The 19,190-nt window shown below is 42.4% G+C and overlaps 1 protein-coding gene across 1 annotated transcript in view; it reads left to right on the top strand.

The window, feature by feature from the left end:
* RAB5A (RAB5A, member RAS oncogene family) overlaps positions 1 to 19,190 on the top strand; it is a 148,681-nt gene that overhangs the window by 35,308 nt on the left and 94,183 nt on the right. The window contains exon 2 of the mRNA XM_078663998.1: positions 9,528 to 9,788. Within this exon, the coding sequence (XP_078520124.1) occupies positions 9,623 to 9,788 (166 nt within the window). The 5' untranslated portion in view covers positions 9,528 to 9,622. The remainder of the gene's footprint in view (positions 1 to 9,527; positions 9,789 to 19,190) is intronic.

Genomic DNA, 19,190 nt, shown 5'->3' with positions numbered 1-19,190 from the left:
CCAGCGCTGCCTCGTCGTCGTTGCGCTTACACTTTCAGTGCAGTCTTGTTCTTCTTAATCGGCTTCCCTCCTCGCTCGCTCGAATTCACTCCCCAGGCTCTCCCACCCCCACCCGGCTTCCCTCCTCGCTCGCTCGAATTCACTCCCCAGGCTCTCCCACCCGGCTTCCCTCCTCGCTCGCTCGAATTCACTCCCCAGGCTCTCCCACCCCCATCCGGCTTCCCTCCTCGCTCGCTCGCATTCACTCCGCCAAATTGATGCAAAACAAAATAATTCGAAAGAAAAACCTTTTTTTTACTTTACAGCTGGCATCTGCCAGGCCGCGCAATGTCTTAAATTATTTTCAGCTGTCCTTTCCCTTAATCGCGCGCAAACACAGCCTTGCTCATCCGTGACTTCTCGAGCGCGCCCTTGGCCCGTTCCCTCCCACTCACTGGCATCCCGCCGCCCCCCCACCAGGCTCACGCTTCTCCAGCGCGCCAAGAGCTTCACTTCAAAGGCATGCCTTATTCATTCAAGTGCTGCGTTGACGATCGGAGCTGACACTCTCCAGCGCTGCCTCGTCGTCGTTGCGCTTACACTTTCAGTGCAGTCTTGTTCTTCTTAATCGCGCCATCGTCCCACATCAGCTCCCTGATCAGCCTTATGCCTGTTTCACAAGCGTGCATCCATTCCCCTAATCGTGGCCTCGTCCCTTTACTTTAACATGCTGAAAGCTAATCCTCCAGTGCCCCGATTGATGCAAAACAAAAGAATTCGAAAGAAAAACCTTTTTTTTACTTTACAGCTGGCATCTGCCAGGCCGCGCAATGTCTTAAATTATTTTCAGTTCTCCTTTCCCTTAATCGCGCGCAAACACAGCCTTGCTCATCCGTGACTTCTCGAGCGCGCGCTTGGCCCGTTCCCTCCCACTCACTGGCATCCCGCCGCCCCCCACCAGGCTCACGCTTCTCCAGCGCGCAAAGAGCTTCACTTCAAAGGGATGCCTTATTCATTCAAGTGCTGCATTGACGATCGGAGCTGACACTCTCCAGCGCTGCCTCGTCGTCGTTGCGCTTACACTTTCAGTGCAGTCTTGTTCTTCTTAATCGCGCCATCGTCCCACATAAGCTCCCTGATCAGCCTTATGCCTGTTTCACAAGCGTGATATGTGTGCACTGTCAGGAAACGACATCGGGTTTGAAGAGGAAGCGCAATTGAAGAGAGACTGCTTGCCGGTTGCAGCAGAGAGCTAGAACGGAGCACTTTAAAACGATGCTGCTGCACCAGACAAAGAGAAGATATTGTTTTAAAGTGGCGGTGCTGTAAGTACAGCTCACCGATTACAGTGGTGCAGTGCTAATCTGGGCGGACCAAATCACAACCCAGCGGTAGTACATATGTGCATACCCCTCCTCAATCATCAATAATGTCCAGGCTAGGGTAATGGCAGATGACTCACTTATCCACTCTGCCTCAGCGATCGGGGGAGTGTTGTAAATAGCGCTTCACACCACATAGGCGCTATTCTGAGCACAGAAGCAAAAAATATTTTTCCACAAACATTTGGAATTAGAAGTGGGCAGTTTAAACGTCATGCCTCTCACTCTAAGACCTCAGCTGAGAGAGTCCAAGTGTTTGCAAAGCTGCCTTTGGATTCTTTCTGAAGAGGAAGCCGAGCCACTACAAACAAGAAGTGCATGTGGTCTCGTGAACGCTCCGCCTGCCTGCCGAGAGCTTCACACACTTCAAAGGCTCCGCTCCCGCCCCCCGCCTGCACTTCGCACTCTCCGACTTCCCCTCCCACCTCCCACGACCGCTATTCCCATTCACGCGCTCGTTACCATTTGCTCCCGAGCCGCATTTCCCCTCCCATGCCAGGAGCTTGTTTTGTAAATACGCGTTGACAGCTGGGGTGGACAGATTTTGCAATGCAATAGGTCTCGCAGTTGTTAGACTTTGAACCATTGGCATTGTAAATGGCAATGCCTTTTATTTATGTGTTGGTTTTTAAAACGTAAATAAGACATTGTCAATTCCAATTCCAATAGGTTAAACTCTTGCAAATGCGAGACCTATTGCTTTGCAAATGCTTGTTGAAAATAGGGAACTTAACCCCTTCGCTGCTAGGCCTTTTCCCTCCCTGTGCTAAGCCTTTCTTTGGCTATTTGGGGTAGTTTGCTCATAGGCCCCTGTAACTTTTTGACCACATAAGGTATCCATGCCAACTTTGCGTCTTTTTCTTCCAACATCATGGGGCTTCTAAAGGTGCCCAGGGTTTGTGGAGTCCCCTGGAGGGGTCCCAGAAATTAGCCAAAATATAGCCCAAAAAGTTTGGGGGGAAAAATGGGGGAAAGTGCTGCAAATGAAAGTGTCTCGCTTTTTCGCTGCAAATGGTATCAACAAAGAGTTTGTGGGGCTGAAATGACAATTTTTCCAGCTTTCAGGGACTGACAGACTTTGGTCAGAAAACCAACATTTTTTACACAGTTTTTTTGTATTTTACTGGGACGTAGCCTATTTTTGTGCTTTCAACCTTCTTCTAGTTAATTGTAGAAATGGGTATGAAAGGAATAATGGATCCTGGAAAGCTATACATTTTAGAAAAGTGGACAACATTCTGAATTCAGCAAGGGGTCATTTGTGTAGATCCTTCAAAGATTCCTTATAGAAACTAACAGTTGAAAATAGGAAAAATTGAAAAGTTACAAAAAAACGGCAGTTTGTGCCAACGTTTTCACCTGTAACTTCTTCTAATTGTGACAGATGTTTGAAAGCAATATACCTTTACATCAGCTGGACCTTTCTGGTTCTGGGGATATAAAGGACTTGTAGGATCACCAAGAACCCGACGAACCCAGAGCCAATAACTGAGCAGAGTCTTACAATGTTCTTTTATTATGTACCCGGTATATAGCAATTGATTTGGGAAAATATATATAGTGAAAAATTGGAATGAAAGACACCTAAGTAATTCTGATATTGGAACGAAATATAGTTTAGAAACCGCATCTATTTTCACATTTCTGAAATTGTGAGTACCCATACAAGCATGAGAATGAGGACATTTTTCAAAGTGACTTCCTTTTTTACACAGTCTTTCATTTGGAAGGCAGAAATGCATCAAAAATCAATAGGTAATAACAGTTGCTCTACAATTCTGTTACCCTAAGTCTCCTTATAAAAATGGTACCTCACTTGTGTGGCAGGAAACGGCCCAAAACGCAACGTGGACACACTTCATTTTTTACAGTGAAAATTTTCCCTTTTTTGCAAAGTGCCTAGCGGTAGATTTTGAACCCTTGCTCTGCCGGCACCTAGGGAAGCCTAGCAAACCTGTACATTTTTGAAAAACTACCAAACCCACACATTTCTGAAAACTCCAGTGAGGTATGGCTTCCGTGGATCCCCCAATGTTTTCCTAACCAGAATCCCCTGCAAACCTCAAATTTAGCTGGAAAAAATACATTTTCCACATATTTTTGCGTGGAATCTCTGTGCCGGCACAATTGTCCTACCCCACAGCGTTCCCCCTCAATCTCGCGAGTAAAATGATACCTCACTTGTGTGGGTGTCCAAGCAGAATTGGCTAAAAAAACTTTTCAAATGTAGCGCTTAGAATTCTATGTGCTATACCCTTAATCCCTATGTTTTTGGCTGTTCCCAGTCACAGGCCCTTGCCTCACCCACACAAGTGAGGTATCTGCCTCTTGGGGGTGGGGGAGACAGACTGTGGCAATTTGTTTTTGGGGGGAGGGTGGCATTGGCATACCCATTCTGGACAGCCCACACCCCTACGTATATTGAGAAAAAAAAGCCCTGGTGCCTTGTGGGCTTGATGCGCTCATGCAGGTCACAGAACAAGTTGTGACCCTCACATTAACAGGGACAGGTCTAGGCGTCTGTGTACATGCTAGATGAACCCCTTGTGTGCGGTGCGAATTTCCGTGCTGTGCGGGGGTTTTAATTAGTGGGTGGGATTCGGACGGCATGGGGCCGTCCTCCGCACACGCCCACCGTGACGCTTGACTGCTTCTGACCGTCACGAGCATGCAAGGGATTAACATGACACCAGGGTGAAAGCAAAAATCAACATACCAGTTTCACAGTCATTAGGGTACTCTGGGCAGGAAAACGTGCCTGTTTACGATATGAAGGGCATGATCACCGCAGCACAAGGGCACAACCCCACACAAAATACACATTTATTTTGTAACTAGCAACATTGCTATAGCGGAACTGGTAATTGCTTGTGCGCCTTTAAGGCATTGATAAATGGGCATTAGGAAGGCATTAAGAAATGCAATTAAAGATTGGATAGGGATTTTAGAGAAGTTGATCTTGGCTGACACTGGAACAATTGGTCTTTGGGTTGTACACTTTGCATGCTTGATCTTTTTTTGGGCAACCGGGTTCATTTCCTTTCTGTGGTAAGAGTTCCAGACTCTATAATGAGGATACCTTTCTATCTTATTTACTCACTGCTTGAAAGAGACCCATCAGCTTCTGACCATGCAGAATGAACTGCAAGTAGAAGAAGGGGTAAGGAAGTAACTACACTTGCTCCTCGCTTGAGGACTTGAAAGTTATTTTCTTTTGACCTTAGTTTCCAGGTTATGGGCGAATTATGGGTGTACTGCAGTGTGAGGGGAATGTGGACAAAGAAAAAAAACATTTGACTTATCTAGCTTTACAGTTTTATCATGCAGAGGTAGGCAGCAAGCTAGGGACACCAACTTATTGGCCAAGTGCAACCCTAGTCCGGGTTCACAAGGCAAGATCCCCCTGACAGTTGCAGATGAAATGGTGGTAAAATGTCCTAAAGCACCAGAAGTGCAATATTAAAGAGGAATGAAGCAAGCTGGAGGGCAACGTCCCCTCCCAGTACCACTTTACTGATCCCTGTTTGTCCGTGCTTCCCTGTTGCAAGCTTGCTGGAAAATCTGAAGACCTGTACTGCAAAAATAAAGATCGCTGACCTAATCCTTTTCATAAGTTCGAAAGTTTCGAAAAAAGAATTTTCACGACCCTTTCATTTTCTATAGGCCAATGTGATCTATTCACCACCATCCCCATTACTGCATATATTTCAGTACATTTTTTTTATTGAAAATTATATTTACATGGTGCAGAGGATATACATGGGAGATAACTGAAAGCAGGGGAAAAAAGACCAGGAAGAGGCCCCCGGGGGGAGGGGGGGTAGGCAGTGTCTTGCAGCTATTTGTCCATTTTCATTCTTGCTTCTTCTTTCCGTTTCTTTCGGTATTCCCCATTCCCCCTTGCAGACTGTCCGATTGTCTTTTCGCTCCCCTGGTGGCGCGGAGAGAGAGGTGTAGAGATATAGAGAGTAGAGATAGTAAAGAGGCACAGTTTGTCACAGAGTAGGTGATCTAAGTAGTCTATTTAGTGATGCCTTTTCTGGCTCTGGGCTTCTATCCCGGTTGTCCCCCTAACGTTCAGGGTGGCTTGTGTGAGGACAGGTAGTTGTCCAGCGAGAGCCACATTTCGCTTTTCTTCCCTGAGTTCGGTAAGCTGTTGGTTGTTATAGTGTCTGCTCCCCGCAGGAATATGACCCAGTTGAACCAGGCTTTGAAGGTGGCTTTCGCTGTGTCTTTCCAATTGGTCAATACCGTCTTGACCGCCGCTGTGAGCAGGAGGTCAATCAGGTCCCTGTCTGTTTCGGATGTTATGGAGGGATCGGTGTACCCCAGTGCCAGATGGTGAAAGTCAAGTGTTAGAGTGGCTCCTGTAACGTCGTTTATTAGTGTGTTTACTGAGTCCCATAATTTTCTGGCCTTGGTGCAGTGGAAGAGGAGGTGTGCCAGATCTCCTTTCTGCTTATTGCAGTTCCAGCAGGAGTCGTTTTCCCGGATACCCATGGAGGCTAGTCTGGCTGGGGTCCAGTAGGCCTTGTGTATCAGCCAGAATTTTGTCTGATCTAGTGTTGTTGTCACCTTCCTTCTTGATGTGGAGGACCAGAGGTCGGCCCTCTCCTTGTCGCTGAGCTCCCTCCCCGCCACAGTTCCCCAATGTGCTGTGATTTTGTTGTTTAGTTTAGAAGTCTTGGGGCTCAGGGCTTTGTACATGTGTGCCACTTGGTGTCCTATTATGTTTAGGCTGGTGGCGTACTGTAGTATTGAGGGAGTGAGCTTGTTTATGTTAGCTTTGGTGATTGCTACTCTTATTTTTAGGAAGTTATAGAGCTCTGCGCTGTCAAACCTATGTTGCTCTTTGAGTGTGTCGAATGTGGCTTGAGTTCCCTTGTGCTGTAGCTGGCTTACTGTGGTAATGCCGTGTCGGTACCATGTGTGCATGTCTAGTGTGTTGTTCCTGTGTTTTATTCTAGGGTTGTGCCAAAGGGATTCTAGTTGGGTTTGTCTGATGCTGGTGTCTAGTAGCTTATCTATTCTTAGTAGGGCTAGTCTTGTGTTTCTTAGTATTGGGTTTTGTTTTATTGCAGGGTGCTTCGTTGCCGTGAGCAAGGCTACGGGTTCCATCCCGCCTAACAGTCTCCTTTCTAGAGAGAGCCAGGCCGGGGTGTAGTCAATCTTCGGAGTTAGCCGGTACAGGCCTTGTTTTGCTATGCAGGCTGTTTGAAATAGTTGAAAATTTGTTAAGTTAAGACTTCCTAGTGTTTTGGGCAGTCAGAGTTTTTGAAGGCTAATTCTGGGTTTCTTTCCTCTCCATAGGAATGTGTTGATTAGCTTGTCCAACTTCTTGAGAAAGTCTGCTGTGTTGGTTAGTGGTAGCATGTTGAGCATGTAGTTAACCATTGGGGTGACCATCATTTTGATTGTTTCTATCCTCCCCCACCATGTAGTGAATTTGGGTGACCATCCCTCGAGCTTCTCCTTGATTTTGTTTAGGATAGCTTGTTTGTTCTGGTCTAATGTGGTGCGCAGGTCTCTTTTGAAAAGGAGGCCTAGGTATTTGATGGCTTTCCTCTGCCAGGTCAGTCCAGAGGACCCCAGCATTGTCTTGTTGGTGTGGATGTTCAATGGTTTGCACTTTGATTTCTCTCTATTCAATTTATATCCTGATACCTGGGCGTATTGATCTATAGTGTCCATTAGGGCTGCGATGGATCTGTCTGGGTCTTCTGTTACAATGAGGACATCGTCAGCGTATGCTGCTAGCTTGAAGGTCTCTCCCTCTATGGGTATCCCTTTTATGTCAGGGTTTGCTCGTATCATGTTGAGTAGGGTTTCTATAGCCATTAGGAAAAGGGCTGGTGAGAGCGGGCATCCCTGTCTGGTTCCTCGTTTAAGATCTAGCAGCTCTGACGTGCCTCCGTTCACTACTACGCGGGCTTTGGGCTCGTTGTATAGGGCCATTACCATCTTCCTATAGTTGTGGCCTAAGCCGAATTTTTGCATGCATTGGTTTAGGTACGGCCATGATACTCTGTCAAAAGCTTTTTCTGCATCAAGGGCGATCATGACCGCCGCATTGTTGCTTTTGGCTGCGTGGTTGATTACGTGACAGAGTAGTCTTGTGTTGTCGTGGGACATCCTGTTCTTCTGGTATCCCACTTGAGCGCAGTGTATGAGGGAGGGTAGGTATGAGTTAAGTCTGGTTGCTAGAATCTTGGCATATATTTTGCAATCTACATTTATGAGTGAGATTGGCCTGTAGTTTTTGGGGTGTTGCGCGTCTTTGCCTTCCTTAGGGATTACAATGATGTTGGCTTCTGCCATCGATTGGGTCATGCGCCCTTTGTGTACACAGCTTGTGAACACTGATGTCATCGTTGGCCTGAGTGTGGTGATAAAGTGTTTGTAGAACTTGGCTGTGAACCCGTCTGGCCCTGGTGCTTTGTTATCTTTTAAGCTTTTGGCTGCTCTTTCTATCTCTTCACTTGTTATTTCTGCGTCAAGCCTCTCCCTTTGGGCTTCCGTCAATTCTGGGGTTGTGATGTGTTCCAGCAGTTTTTTGCCCCCATCTACGCTTAGTGTGTCGTCTTCCTTGTAGAGCTGCGCGTAGAAGTCTTTGAAGGTGTCAAGTATTCCTTTGTTCGTCGTCTGTGATTTGTTTGCCCTGTCCCTGACAGCTGCTATTGTGTGTTGTCTCTGTTTGCCTTTGAGGTAAGACGCCAGAGCCTTCCCTGCTCTATTGGCAGAGCATAAGTTTATTGCTTTGTATTTGTTGACCCAGGTCCCCGCCCTCTCGCTAAGGATCTTGTTCAGTTCGTATTTTTTCTTTGTTAGGGCCGTGAGTGTGTTCCTGTCCTCTAAATTGGCTATGTGTCCTGATTCTAGTATCTTGATTTCCCGCTCTAGGTCGGTTATCTTTTTGCCTCTTTCCCTGTTCTGTCTCCCTTTGATGCTAATTATCGTACCCCTCGCCGCGGCTTTCAGTGCATCCCACAGGATCTCCCTGTCTATGTCTGGGCTGTCATTGTTGGAGAGGTATTCTTTTATGGCTAGTTCTATTTCAGTACTGTTGTTCGTGTTTTTGAGTAGGTCGTCGTCAAATCTCCATCTTCGTGTCGGGCGTTCATTGTGTTTGCCTGTCAGTGTTAGGCAGATATGAGAATGGTCTGAGATGGTCCTTGGGCCTATCTCTGTGTGATCTATGAGGTGCGTGTGTGTATCTGACATGAGGATATAGTCAATTCTACTGTAGGAGTTGTGTGGAGTCGAGTAGAAGGTGTACTCTCTCTGGTCTGGGTTTTGTAGTCTCCATGGGTCTCCGAGCCTTAGTTTTGTGCATAGGTTCCGTAGTGTGTTACCTTTCTGTGTGGTCTGGCTGTGTCTTTGTGGATGTCTGTCTAAGGCTGGGTCCAGTACCTGATTCATGTATCCGGCTACTATTAGGAGCTCTCCTAGTGGCAGTGTTCCCAGTTCCTTGCTGGTCTGTTCCCAGAATGCCTTATTTTCGGTGTTGGGGCCGTAGATGTTTGCCACATGTATGGGTTCCTCACCTCTGAGCAGGCTGGTGACTAGTAATCTGCCCTCTGTGTCCTTTTTTGACTTCGCTAGTGTGAGTTTCGACCTTTTGCTAAGTATTGTTATGACCCCGTTTTTTTTGTTCTTTGCGGGTGACCCTATTACCTGACCTATCCAGCTGGCCTTTAGGCGGTCAATGTCTTCCTCCTCTAGTCTTGTCTCCTGCAGGACATAGATGTCACTTTTAAGCTTGGCCAGGTGGTCTAGGACCTTCCTCCTCTTTACTGGGTGGTTGAGCCCCTTAGCGTTCATTGACACTATCTTGATGTCAGTCGTTAGATTGTGGTCTGAGTTGTGTGTCATCTTTCATTCTGTCTAGACTGGCGGTTTGTCTGGTTGTCTTCCGATCGTCTACCTGTCTTAGTACTTTGTTTAGTGTTCCAGTGTGCACTCTCTAGGGATAGGTGATAGATGTGGAAAGATAGGAAAAGAGAAAAGAGCCCATTACTGCATATAACAAATTTAATTATTTTATGATTGTGATAACATTTGTTCCTAAATCTCAATTTTTTCTTTTCTTACCACAATATTTGTATATGCTGATATTTCTGTCATTTTGTCATGCTCAAATGTTGTTTTTTTGTTTTGAATTTGTAGGTAAACAACAGCAGAAGAAAGGATCCAGATAAAATTGGAATTCTGGCTAGATCTTTATTCATTTTTCTGGAAGAGACCAGCTGTCACATTACGACATGGCTAATCGAGGAGGAGCGTCAAGACCTAACGGGCCGAACACAGGGAATAAAATTTGCCAGTTTAAACTAGTGCTCCTGGGAGAGTCCGCAGTTGGCAAGTCAAGTCTAGTGTTGCGATTTGTGAAGGGCCAGTTTCATGAATTTCAAGAAAGCACTATTGGAGGTGAGCAAACACTGTGACCTTGGTGTGATTCTGCAATTGGTGAAAAGCTGCTTAGCAGCATAATAAAACCCTTGCGGACAATATAAAGGATTAATATCTGGTCCTGTTCATCCCTTGTTCCATCCACAGTCAAATACTTTCAAAAGCGTTGAACCCGTGTCGTAATTGTAGTAAGTTCTGCTTTTAATAAAGCAGTTTATTGTTTCTGTGGCCTTGGTGCATTTTTTTCACCATTGCTGTATTAAACTTTGTATTGTAATTTATATTTGATGTCTGTGTGAGTGGGAGTCTTCTGGTACTCCTTTTTCTCATCCTAGCCTTGAAACGTTTGGCTGACGTAATCCCTTAAAAAGTAGAACTTGGAACAATGGGGGGCGGAGGGGTGTCACAGGTGTTTCTTTCAAGATCACTTTTATTAACGCTTTTGATAATTGGTAAACAAAATGCATGTTGCCCACATTTTCTATATTTAAACTAGCTATTCTGTATGTATGACAGACTCCGCTGTCCTTCGCTAACTGGTCAACATTAAATGTACATTAATGGATCATGATAGTCAACTTTTGTGAATACCATAACATTCTCCACAGTACATGCAACTACAATCTCACACAGCTGTAAAAGGAGTTTACTGGGCTGGTCAGTCCTGTATGAATGCTGCCATAGATGTTCTATCACTTACTCCAATGTCTGCATGTCTTCACTAATAACTTTCATGTTCTGATAGTAATCCAGTCTGAATGTTGGTGACCTCACGTTAGCAGCTTGGGATTAAAGTGTAAAGATGTAAAAGCCACAATGCTGCAAAATGTATACTGGGTATACGACTGATAATCAATTGGAATATCCTGCGATTATTAAAACAAGGTTAGCTATACTTCTTTGGCTTAGAAATTAGGTTCCTTTCTGTCACTGCAAGTATGTAAAAACAAAACTCAACTTAGACACTAAGCCTTTTGTGCCACTTACATAATTGCCTCTTACAGCTCTTTCTCTTGCAGCTCTAGATTGTGTGCTAGTACTGTAGGAGTTTACCAATGACACAATGTACACTATTTAAATAGAACTCACATTAAGGTCTGGTCTGTGATGAACCATAACCTGATGCATGCTTTTTGTTAAGTTGGAGAAGCCTAGGTTCGGTGCCCAAGAACGCACCTAGTAAATGAAGAGGAATGACGTTTCTGAAGTTTCTGAAGAAGGAAACAGAAGTACAAAAGGACAAATAATATAAAGTATTCTGCAAAAGAATAAAACAAGGTTCCCAATAGCCATACATGCTCATGAGAAGGAGGTACAGAGGATAAGGTGGAGGGTAGTTGTGCTTTGGTTTACATACTATTCAGATATGATGCGAGTAGGAACCATACAGTAATTCATTGCAACATACTCTTGTCCCGTTAACATGTTCATGTGTATATCCTGTGTCACGACATAGCGAGGCAAATATAACATAGACAACATATATCTCACCATTGCTCCGTACTCCACCTTTTGTCTGATAGAAACATAGACTAGTGTAGATTGTGTAGCATGTCGTTGTTAAATATGTGATGCGAGTAATGAAAGAAAAGGAGAACTTATAGCTGAGTTAAAGGAAACATTTGTCAGCACTAGTTAAGCGACATGAGCTTGTAATGGTTTACTAGTTGAGCTATGCCTCAGGGTGGACTTTTTATCGTACAATTGTAACTCTACCCCAGGAAGCATAGTATGGGTGTCAAGTGCTTGCAGGGAGGTTCATAGTTGAAGGAAGTGGCATCAAGTGAATCCCACATCAGTCTAAGTTGAAGTCACCATTGGGATACAGGGGTGTGGAATTTAATAAAGTATCTACTTGTCCATGGGGCAGGTTGCTTCTTAAATCGATTTGTCCTGTAACAAAATCCACTTGCCCCTTTGGTGACATATAGTGCAGCGGCAAATTATGGCATCAATCTCATTATAGAAGAGCTCTGATATAGCCTCTCTGATTATGTCAGGGCTCATACCATAGTAGTGTTTGAATACTTGCAATCCCCTTACTTTGCCAAGTTTCCGCAGATCTACATACTGGGGCTGAAGGTCGTGGTAAGCAAACATTCCAGGGCTAGAATGGCCTTTTGAGTCTGTGCAACCTACTAACCTGCATGTTTTAAGGGGTTTCAACAACTCTTCTCTAATATTTTCCCATATTGAGAAATGTTGGAATTTACTCCTGACAAAGACAGACGTAAACCTTCTTCCAGAGTTGGGGGGAAAAAAGTGGTTGTAGGGAAAGTGAACTTGTAAACACTAAGATTTTCGATTGAGCAAATTTACACATACTTTTTTGCTCATGCTAAAATGCAGTTCACAAATATTTTCTAGGAGTACTATTTCTTGGCCTACGACTCTAAATTCTTGGGAATTCACAAAAACTATAGATTCACTCAAAGTAGTTTTGTTCAGTGCCAATAACTACTATCTATGTCAGTGTGGGCTTTTTGACACCAAAAAACTATTTTTGCTTTTGCCAATGTTTGTTATAAGGGCGAGGGCCCGGCAGCTCCCACACCAATAAGGTTTTACAAAAACCATGCCAAAACAAGTCACACATTCACAAAACTAAAAAGCTGACCACCAATTTCACACCTACTGGTTTTGCCAATACTTGTTTATTTTTGTTTCCCATAATCTTTTTGAAACTGATTACACTGGTTCTCCATTGTTAATATTTTTGGGAAATACTAGCATGCATCAACACATGTTACTAAATGATGCTGCAAAGAAATGGTACCTGGAATTTTACAGTAGTTTAGCAGAATGTTTTTTTTCCTGCTTTGATTTTTTATGAACATTTGATTTTGAAATCAAAGGATCATCAATCTTACTTTCAAGCTTCTGCAAATATTTGCATCAAATCAGAGCGCGTTCTGGGAGCATTATACGTAGCCTCATATTGCTAAACTTTGAAAACTGGAACCACTGTCAATTGTGCAGTCGGAGCTTACAACATTTACTCAAAGCGCTCACCCTAATAATAAATGCTTTTATTAAATGATCCATAAATGCAAGTTTGAACAGCATTAACCTAGACAAAAATATTACCTTAACTGCAGACAGTGCCCTTCCCTGATCCATAATGTGGTACTGCAAACTGGCACCCAAAGGGTTTGTGCTGCAGGGGGGTTGGGCCTACTTGTCCCAAGGACAAAATACACTTGAAAACATGTTGACCCTGACCCCAAACAATATGTCCTGGGCGTCAGGCTATAGGAATTCCACATCCCTTGGATAGTTGTAGAGAGATTATCAGCGCCTCTAAGAAAGCGGATCCATTCTTGCCACACCTTGAGACTGGCTTCAAGTTTTTCCTGTTAAGAATTAGTTTACATGCAAGTGTAAGCATTCGGTCCCAGAGATAGCGATCATTTTCATTTTGTAGTTGAGGGTCTAGATAGTCCAGGAGTATATAGAAGAATTCTCTGGTAAGCTCAATGTTAAAAGGGTTTTTTTATACAGCAAAATATCGTGTCCCGTAGTTTTGTATATTGTGGCAATAGTATAACGTATGGGCTAAATCTCCCTCGTGTAGATTGCAATTCCAGCAAGTCAGGCTTTGACTAAGATTGAGTTTTTAAATTCTAGATGATGTCTAGTATGCCCTATAAATTATCATATATTTTGCTTGTGATAGCCAAGGTGAGATCTTGTTTGAAAAAGGGGTTTTATGTATACTTCTCGAGTCAAAATCTATATTTCTGGTATTTAGTTCTGATTGCATTTTAGCTAGTTACGGACATGGGACTTACACAGGTTAGGGAGTAGTAGTTTATATATTTTAGATACAGTGTGTCCTTATTAAAATACATGACCCATCCGCACAAGAATCGAGGCGTTTATAGGATGTATTGAATATTTTGTTAACTGAGCCTGTAATTTCCAGAATTTATAGAAGTCCAGATTTTCTATACTAAAACGTGTTTGCAAGCTAGAGAAAGGTTGGGGTAAGTTGTCCACAAAGATGTCTTTGACCAAGTTGATACCATTATTTGACCATTTTTGCCAGTATGTCATTTGTCCTTCTATTTTTAAGGTTTCGGTTATACATGGGGAGGTCAAGTTGCACTTGATAATTTTTATATGCAATTGACAATCTAATGACAGAAGGGCATGGTTTGTGCTCTGTTTGATATATTTAGAGTGTAGGGGGCAGGTGTTATGCGTTAAGATTGTGGGAAGGGGGATCTTGGTTAGCAATGATTTTTCTATATTTGCCCATGTTGGTAGATATTCTAGGGCATTTACCAACCAGTAGAGAGCCCTCTTTGCAAAGGTATGCTGTTTGATAATTTCTGAAGTTGGATAGGCCTAATCCCCCTTTCTCTTCAGCCAATTGAAGTTTCTTAAGAGATTAGTCTGTTTCTTCCCTTGCCAGAGGAAAGAATCAATTTTTTTTGTCTATTTTGTTTAGAAAGTCTTTAGACAGGGTCATTGGGAGCATGCTGATAAGTTAGTTCATCAATGGCTAAATCCTCATTTTTAACGTTTCGGCTCTTTCCCACAGGACAAGAATTTGAGGTGACCAGCCATCTAGTAATGTGTGATTTGTTTTAATAAGGGTATTTTCATTAGTCTGCAGTATAGTCATTAGGACCTTGTTGAATTCTAATCCTGAGTATTAGATGCAAACTGGTTGCCATGTCAATCCCGAGTTTCCGATGATTTCTTTGTTACCGATGTTATTAAGAAGCTTAACCTCAGTTTTGTCTTTGAGTGTATATCCTGAAATCTCAGAGTATCTTTGTATACCGGACATTAAGTCCGGTATGGCCGTGTTGTCGTTCTCGGAGAAGATCAGTACGTCATCTGGGTATGCAGTAATTTTGACTGTGGTATTGCGAAATTGGAGGCGTAATATGTCTGTTTTCCTTTAGGTGGTATAAGAAGGGTTCTATTGGTAGTAGGAACAATGAGGATGAGAGTGGACAGCCTTGTTTCGTGCCTTGCTTTAGGTCGAACGGGGAGTGGATAGTGCCTTCTGCTCTTACTTTGGCACTTGGTTTGTGTTAGAGCGCCATGCCATGATCATGCGAATTAGCGCCTCTCCTAAGTTGCATTTCTCTAATATTGCTTTTAAGTTTGACCAGTCAACTTTGTGAAATGCTTTTTTGGCATCCAGTGCGATAGCATCTGTGGGAGATTCTGTTAATTTGGCTTTCTGTAGAGTGTGGTTCATGATTTTCTTATTGTCCCTGGAGAGTCTGTGTTTTAGAAAACCCACTGGTGAGGCATCTGTGAGTTTGGAAATATGTTTTAGCAGGCGGTTATCTACTATCGTGGCATAGATTTTACAATCCAAGTTTATCGACGAAATTGGTCTGTAATTTTTGGGCTGCAAAGGGTCTTTGCCTTCTTTTGGTATCACTGTGATGATTGCTTCTGCTGGGGTACCTGTAATTTTTCCTGTGTCAGCAAAATGATTAAACCGGTTCAATAAAGGAGTGGAGATTTTTTTTTTAAATATGGCATTGTACCAGTCAGGGCATGGTGCCTTCCCCTTTTTAAGTCTTTTATTGTTTCTACAATTTCTTGGGTAGTTATTGGACCATTAATTGAGTTCTAATCTTGTTCTGTTAGTGTGGGCAGATTACATTCATCCAAGTAGCTTTGGCATTTTGAGTGATCCAACGTACTGTTTTTATCATATAACTTTTGGTAAAACTCTGTACATATACCTGCTATTTTGTTTAGGTTGGTGTGTACGGAGCCGTTCAAATCTTTTAATGCATTAATTGTGCATTTCTAGAGTTTGAATTTCAAATATGATGCTAGTCTTCCCAGCTTTATTGGAATCACATACTCTGAGTACGTTTTTGTTTGGTAATCCTTAACCCAGCTCTGGTACTTAGTATTTTTATTATACTATTATTTCTTATTCACTATTTTATTTGGAATTAGGTCATCTCTGGATGTAATTTCTTTATCTAATTTTTGTAGATTATTATTAGCCTCCTTATTCATGACTGCTCTTATTTTGAGGATCACCACTCTGGGTTTTTAATGCCTCCCACCGTATAAGGTCAGAAGCATCACCTACTGTGTTTTCATTAAAGTTTCTAATGTCCTCTTCAATGAATTGCTTACATTTTTCCCGACGAGATAGTTTCTGCATTAAAGAAGTTTTTTGTGGGAGGTGCCTGGTCAGTAGTGGAGAAGGTGATGCAAGAGTAATCTGATATCTCCCTTGGTTCAGTAGTAATCTGATTGATCTTATTTATGTAATTTCCAGATATGAGAAGGTGATCAATGGATGAGTATGAATTACGGGGGAATGAGTAGAAAATATAGTCCTTTTCTGTAGGATTCTGTGTTCTCCAGGTATTAATCAAATTGAACTCCTTGCGTAGGTTTGAGTGCTTTATGTGACTTTTTGCGTCAGTAAGGGCATTGTGAGTTTCTATCTAGTGCGGGGTCTAGAGGTAAGTTAAAAGCACTTGCAAGTATAAGTGTGGCTGTATCCGGAATTAATTTAGAGTTCCTCCGAAAAGCAGGGATCATCTTTGGTAGGTGCATATATATTGGCAAAGGAAAATTCTGTTTTTTGCTAATTTCAATATAATCCATCTTCTCTGTGTGTCAGATGTGCTTGAAACCAGAGTGATGTTGGATTTCTTTGAGATAGTGTTAAGACACTGTGTTTTTTACCTATAGCTACAGAACCTGTACCATCAGAGTATTGATTGTTTCTACATAAGTTGAGTTGTCAATCTTTCTTTCTTGCATAAGAATTATCTTGCCTTGCTGTTTGTAAATTTAGTCCAGAATTTTCTTCCATTGGACTGAATGGTTGATGCTTTTTACATTCAGGGATATTATCTTAATGTTGTGTCCATGTCATTGTTAGTATTAAGAAAATGATCTGTACAAAAGATCCCACTAAAAGCTAGTATGTAGCAGACAGGCTGTCTAGCGATTGGTATAGTGTGATTAGATGGTGTGTGCAAACTCATTTGCGTATGTATGATCCTCTTGGGGTTTGTCAGATGACTGCTTAAGGGCCAACCTACGGTATAGGTGTGAGCATAGGATGGTTTTGAGGTGGGTCTTCTTAGTAATGTAACTCATTTGAGTGAACTGAACAGCCTCCAAGCACTATTTTCTCAAATAGCTTTGTCCTGCCTGCTGTTGCAGGCAGGACATGCTCTCTCCTAACGCTTTATTTTTTATTTTTAGAGCACGCATTTGCAATGCAATAGGTCTCGTGTTTGCGAGAGTTTAAGCTATTGACATGGTAAATGACATTGCCTTTTATTTATCTGTTATAAAAACGAATAAATAAAAGGCATTGTCATTTACAATGCCAATAGATTAAACTTTCGTAAATGCGAGACCTGTTGCATTGCAAATGCTTGTTTTCTTAGTAATGCTTACTGAATGTATACTAGAACTGAAATTTGCCGAGTAAACAAAAATAAACAACATAAGCAGATAATCCAGTGAACTAAACCAAACCCACATTCCAATGGCCCACCCCCTGCCTCCCCACCCCCCAAGAAAAGCGGATGAACCACTCCTTCGGGGAAACGAATTTCAGTTCTAATTATCTGCATGCAACAAGTGAAGTCAAAGCATAATCGTCTAACAGGTTAGTTCCGTGCGACTTACTTAGACTAAAAGGAGCAGATGTGTGTAAAGTTCCAGATCAAATTAAGTTAGAAATCCAAGTAGAATGCAAATCCAGTTTAATGAGAAGAGCACAGTACTGAAACATCAGAAGATCCAGCTAGAATGACCAGAACACCAGTCCATATGATGTAATGACAAACTGTATGGAGGGTGTCATGGTTAAAAGTATACAAAACAATTTAAAGGGAAACAAGTAATTAAAAGGTAAACATATGAATTGATTACATGAAATATAACAATGAGTTTAGCTCTATTTTAGGAACCATTTAGCCTAGTCAAATTATCTGCATGCAACAGGTGAAGTCAAAGCATAATCATATAACAGGTTAGTTCCCCCTGACTAAAAGGAACAGATCTGTTAAGTACTACTTTAGGAACAATTATAACAACAAACCTATTGAGCCTACATGACTTCTGACCCTCATTATATAAACAATTTAATCCTGGCTGGTACTAATGATCTCCCCATTATAGTTATGATTTAAGAATGTAAGAGTACAGAATATGTAAGATTGCAAACCTCACGCTCACAGAGTTTGTATAACCAGATTGACCAGCTTTGCCATTGTGCCCAGTATAACCAGTTTTTTAGTTGAAACAACAAGAACATCAATTTGTATGCGAAACAAATATGGTAAGTGATATCTATGTGCTGCTCAGATAACGTTCCGAACAACAAGAACACCAGATTGTATATGAAACAAGTGTGGCCAGCAGATTTGAAGTACCACTCGGATACCATTCAGGCATCGTTGGCAGGCACCAGTGGCGCAACTGACAACTCATTACTTTGGAATTCTTGTTCAAACAGAAGCTTAATGTTTAGACATCGTATTTGTCATGCTGTGGCTTTAGGTGTCCATTCGTGCTTCTTTCTCATCGATGAATTTCTTGAGGGTATTGTGATCAGTAAAGATGTATGTAGTACATTGGAGTAGGGTGCGATATTTAGCTGGGCCAGCAAAGGAACTGATAGTTCATTGCTATAAGTCTTGGGCGGAGGGCTAGGAAGCCTTTCCTTGTTTCCACCGTGGCTTTACTGTAATCCTGAGATAAGAAAATGTTGTTACCCTTCCATAGTATGTGATTGTGTTTTCTCCTGAAAGATGAGATCAGTTCTACATGTTGATATGGTAGTGGTTTTTAAACTATAAGTCTGGGGGATTTTGGGCTCAATAGTTTCCTTGTTGAGACTTGTTTGCTGTGTCATATTCCAAGTGTTTGTTAAATACTAGATTTGTGGCTTGTGCAAACCATTTCTCTAGGAAGGCGATACATGATTCAGCCAAGTCTTCTTCCCCTCCGGTACCCCAAAGATCCAGAGATGTCCGCGTCTATTACTGTCTTTCAAATCTGAGAGGTGTTTGGCAAGTGAATTCATAGTGATACTGAGTGCCTGGATGGATTTACTAATTTTAGCTTTTGAGTCTTCCAGGCAGTTGAGCCTACTCTCATACTAGTATTGGTTTCTCTGATGTCATAGCGGATTGCAGAAATCTCGTTTTGCATGATATCAGTGTTCTCTCTAGTTGACTTGGCTAATTCGTGTACATCCGCAAGTTTTTTTAGGATGTTTTTCATGGTGGTATTAATGTCCTGTTTATTTTTAATTGGTGAGTCTGAGTTCTGCAAGTCGACTTTGACTCTATTTAGGATTGTTTCATTTTCTTTCTCTGCCATGTTTGATCAAGAGGCGTGCTTGTGAGAAGACAGCTTGTTAACCCACCACGTTCCTTCTGGTAATGACAGGGT

This window comes from Lissotriton helveticus, chromosome 10, assembly GCF_964261635.1.
Source record: "Lissotriton helveticus chromosome 10, aLisHel1.1, whole genome shotgun sequence".
Lineage (NCBI taxonomy): Eukaryota > Metazoa > Chordata > Amphibia > Caudata > Salamandridae > Lissotriton > Lissotriton helveticus.
Note: the sequence above shows the minus strand (reverse complement) of the source record. Positions and strands in the feature narration are given on the sequence as shown.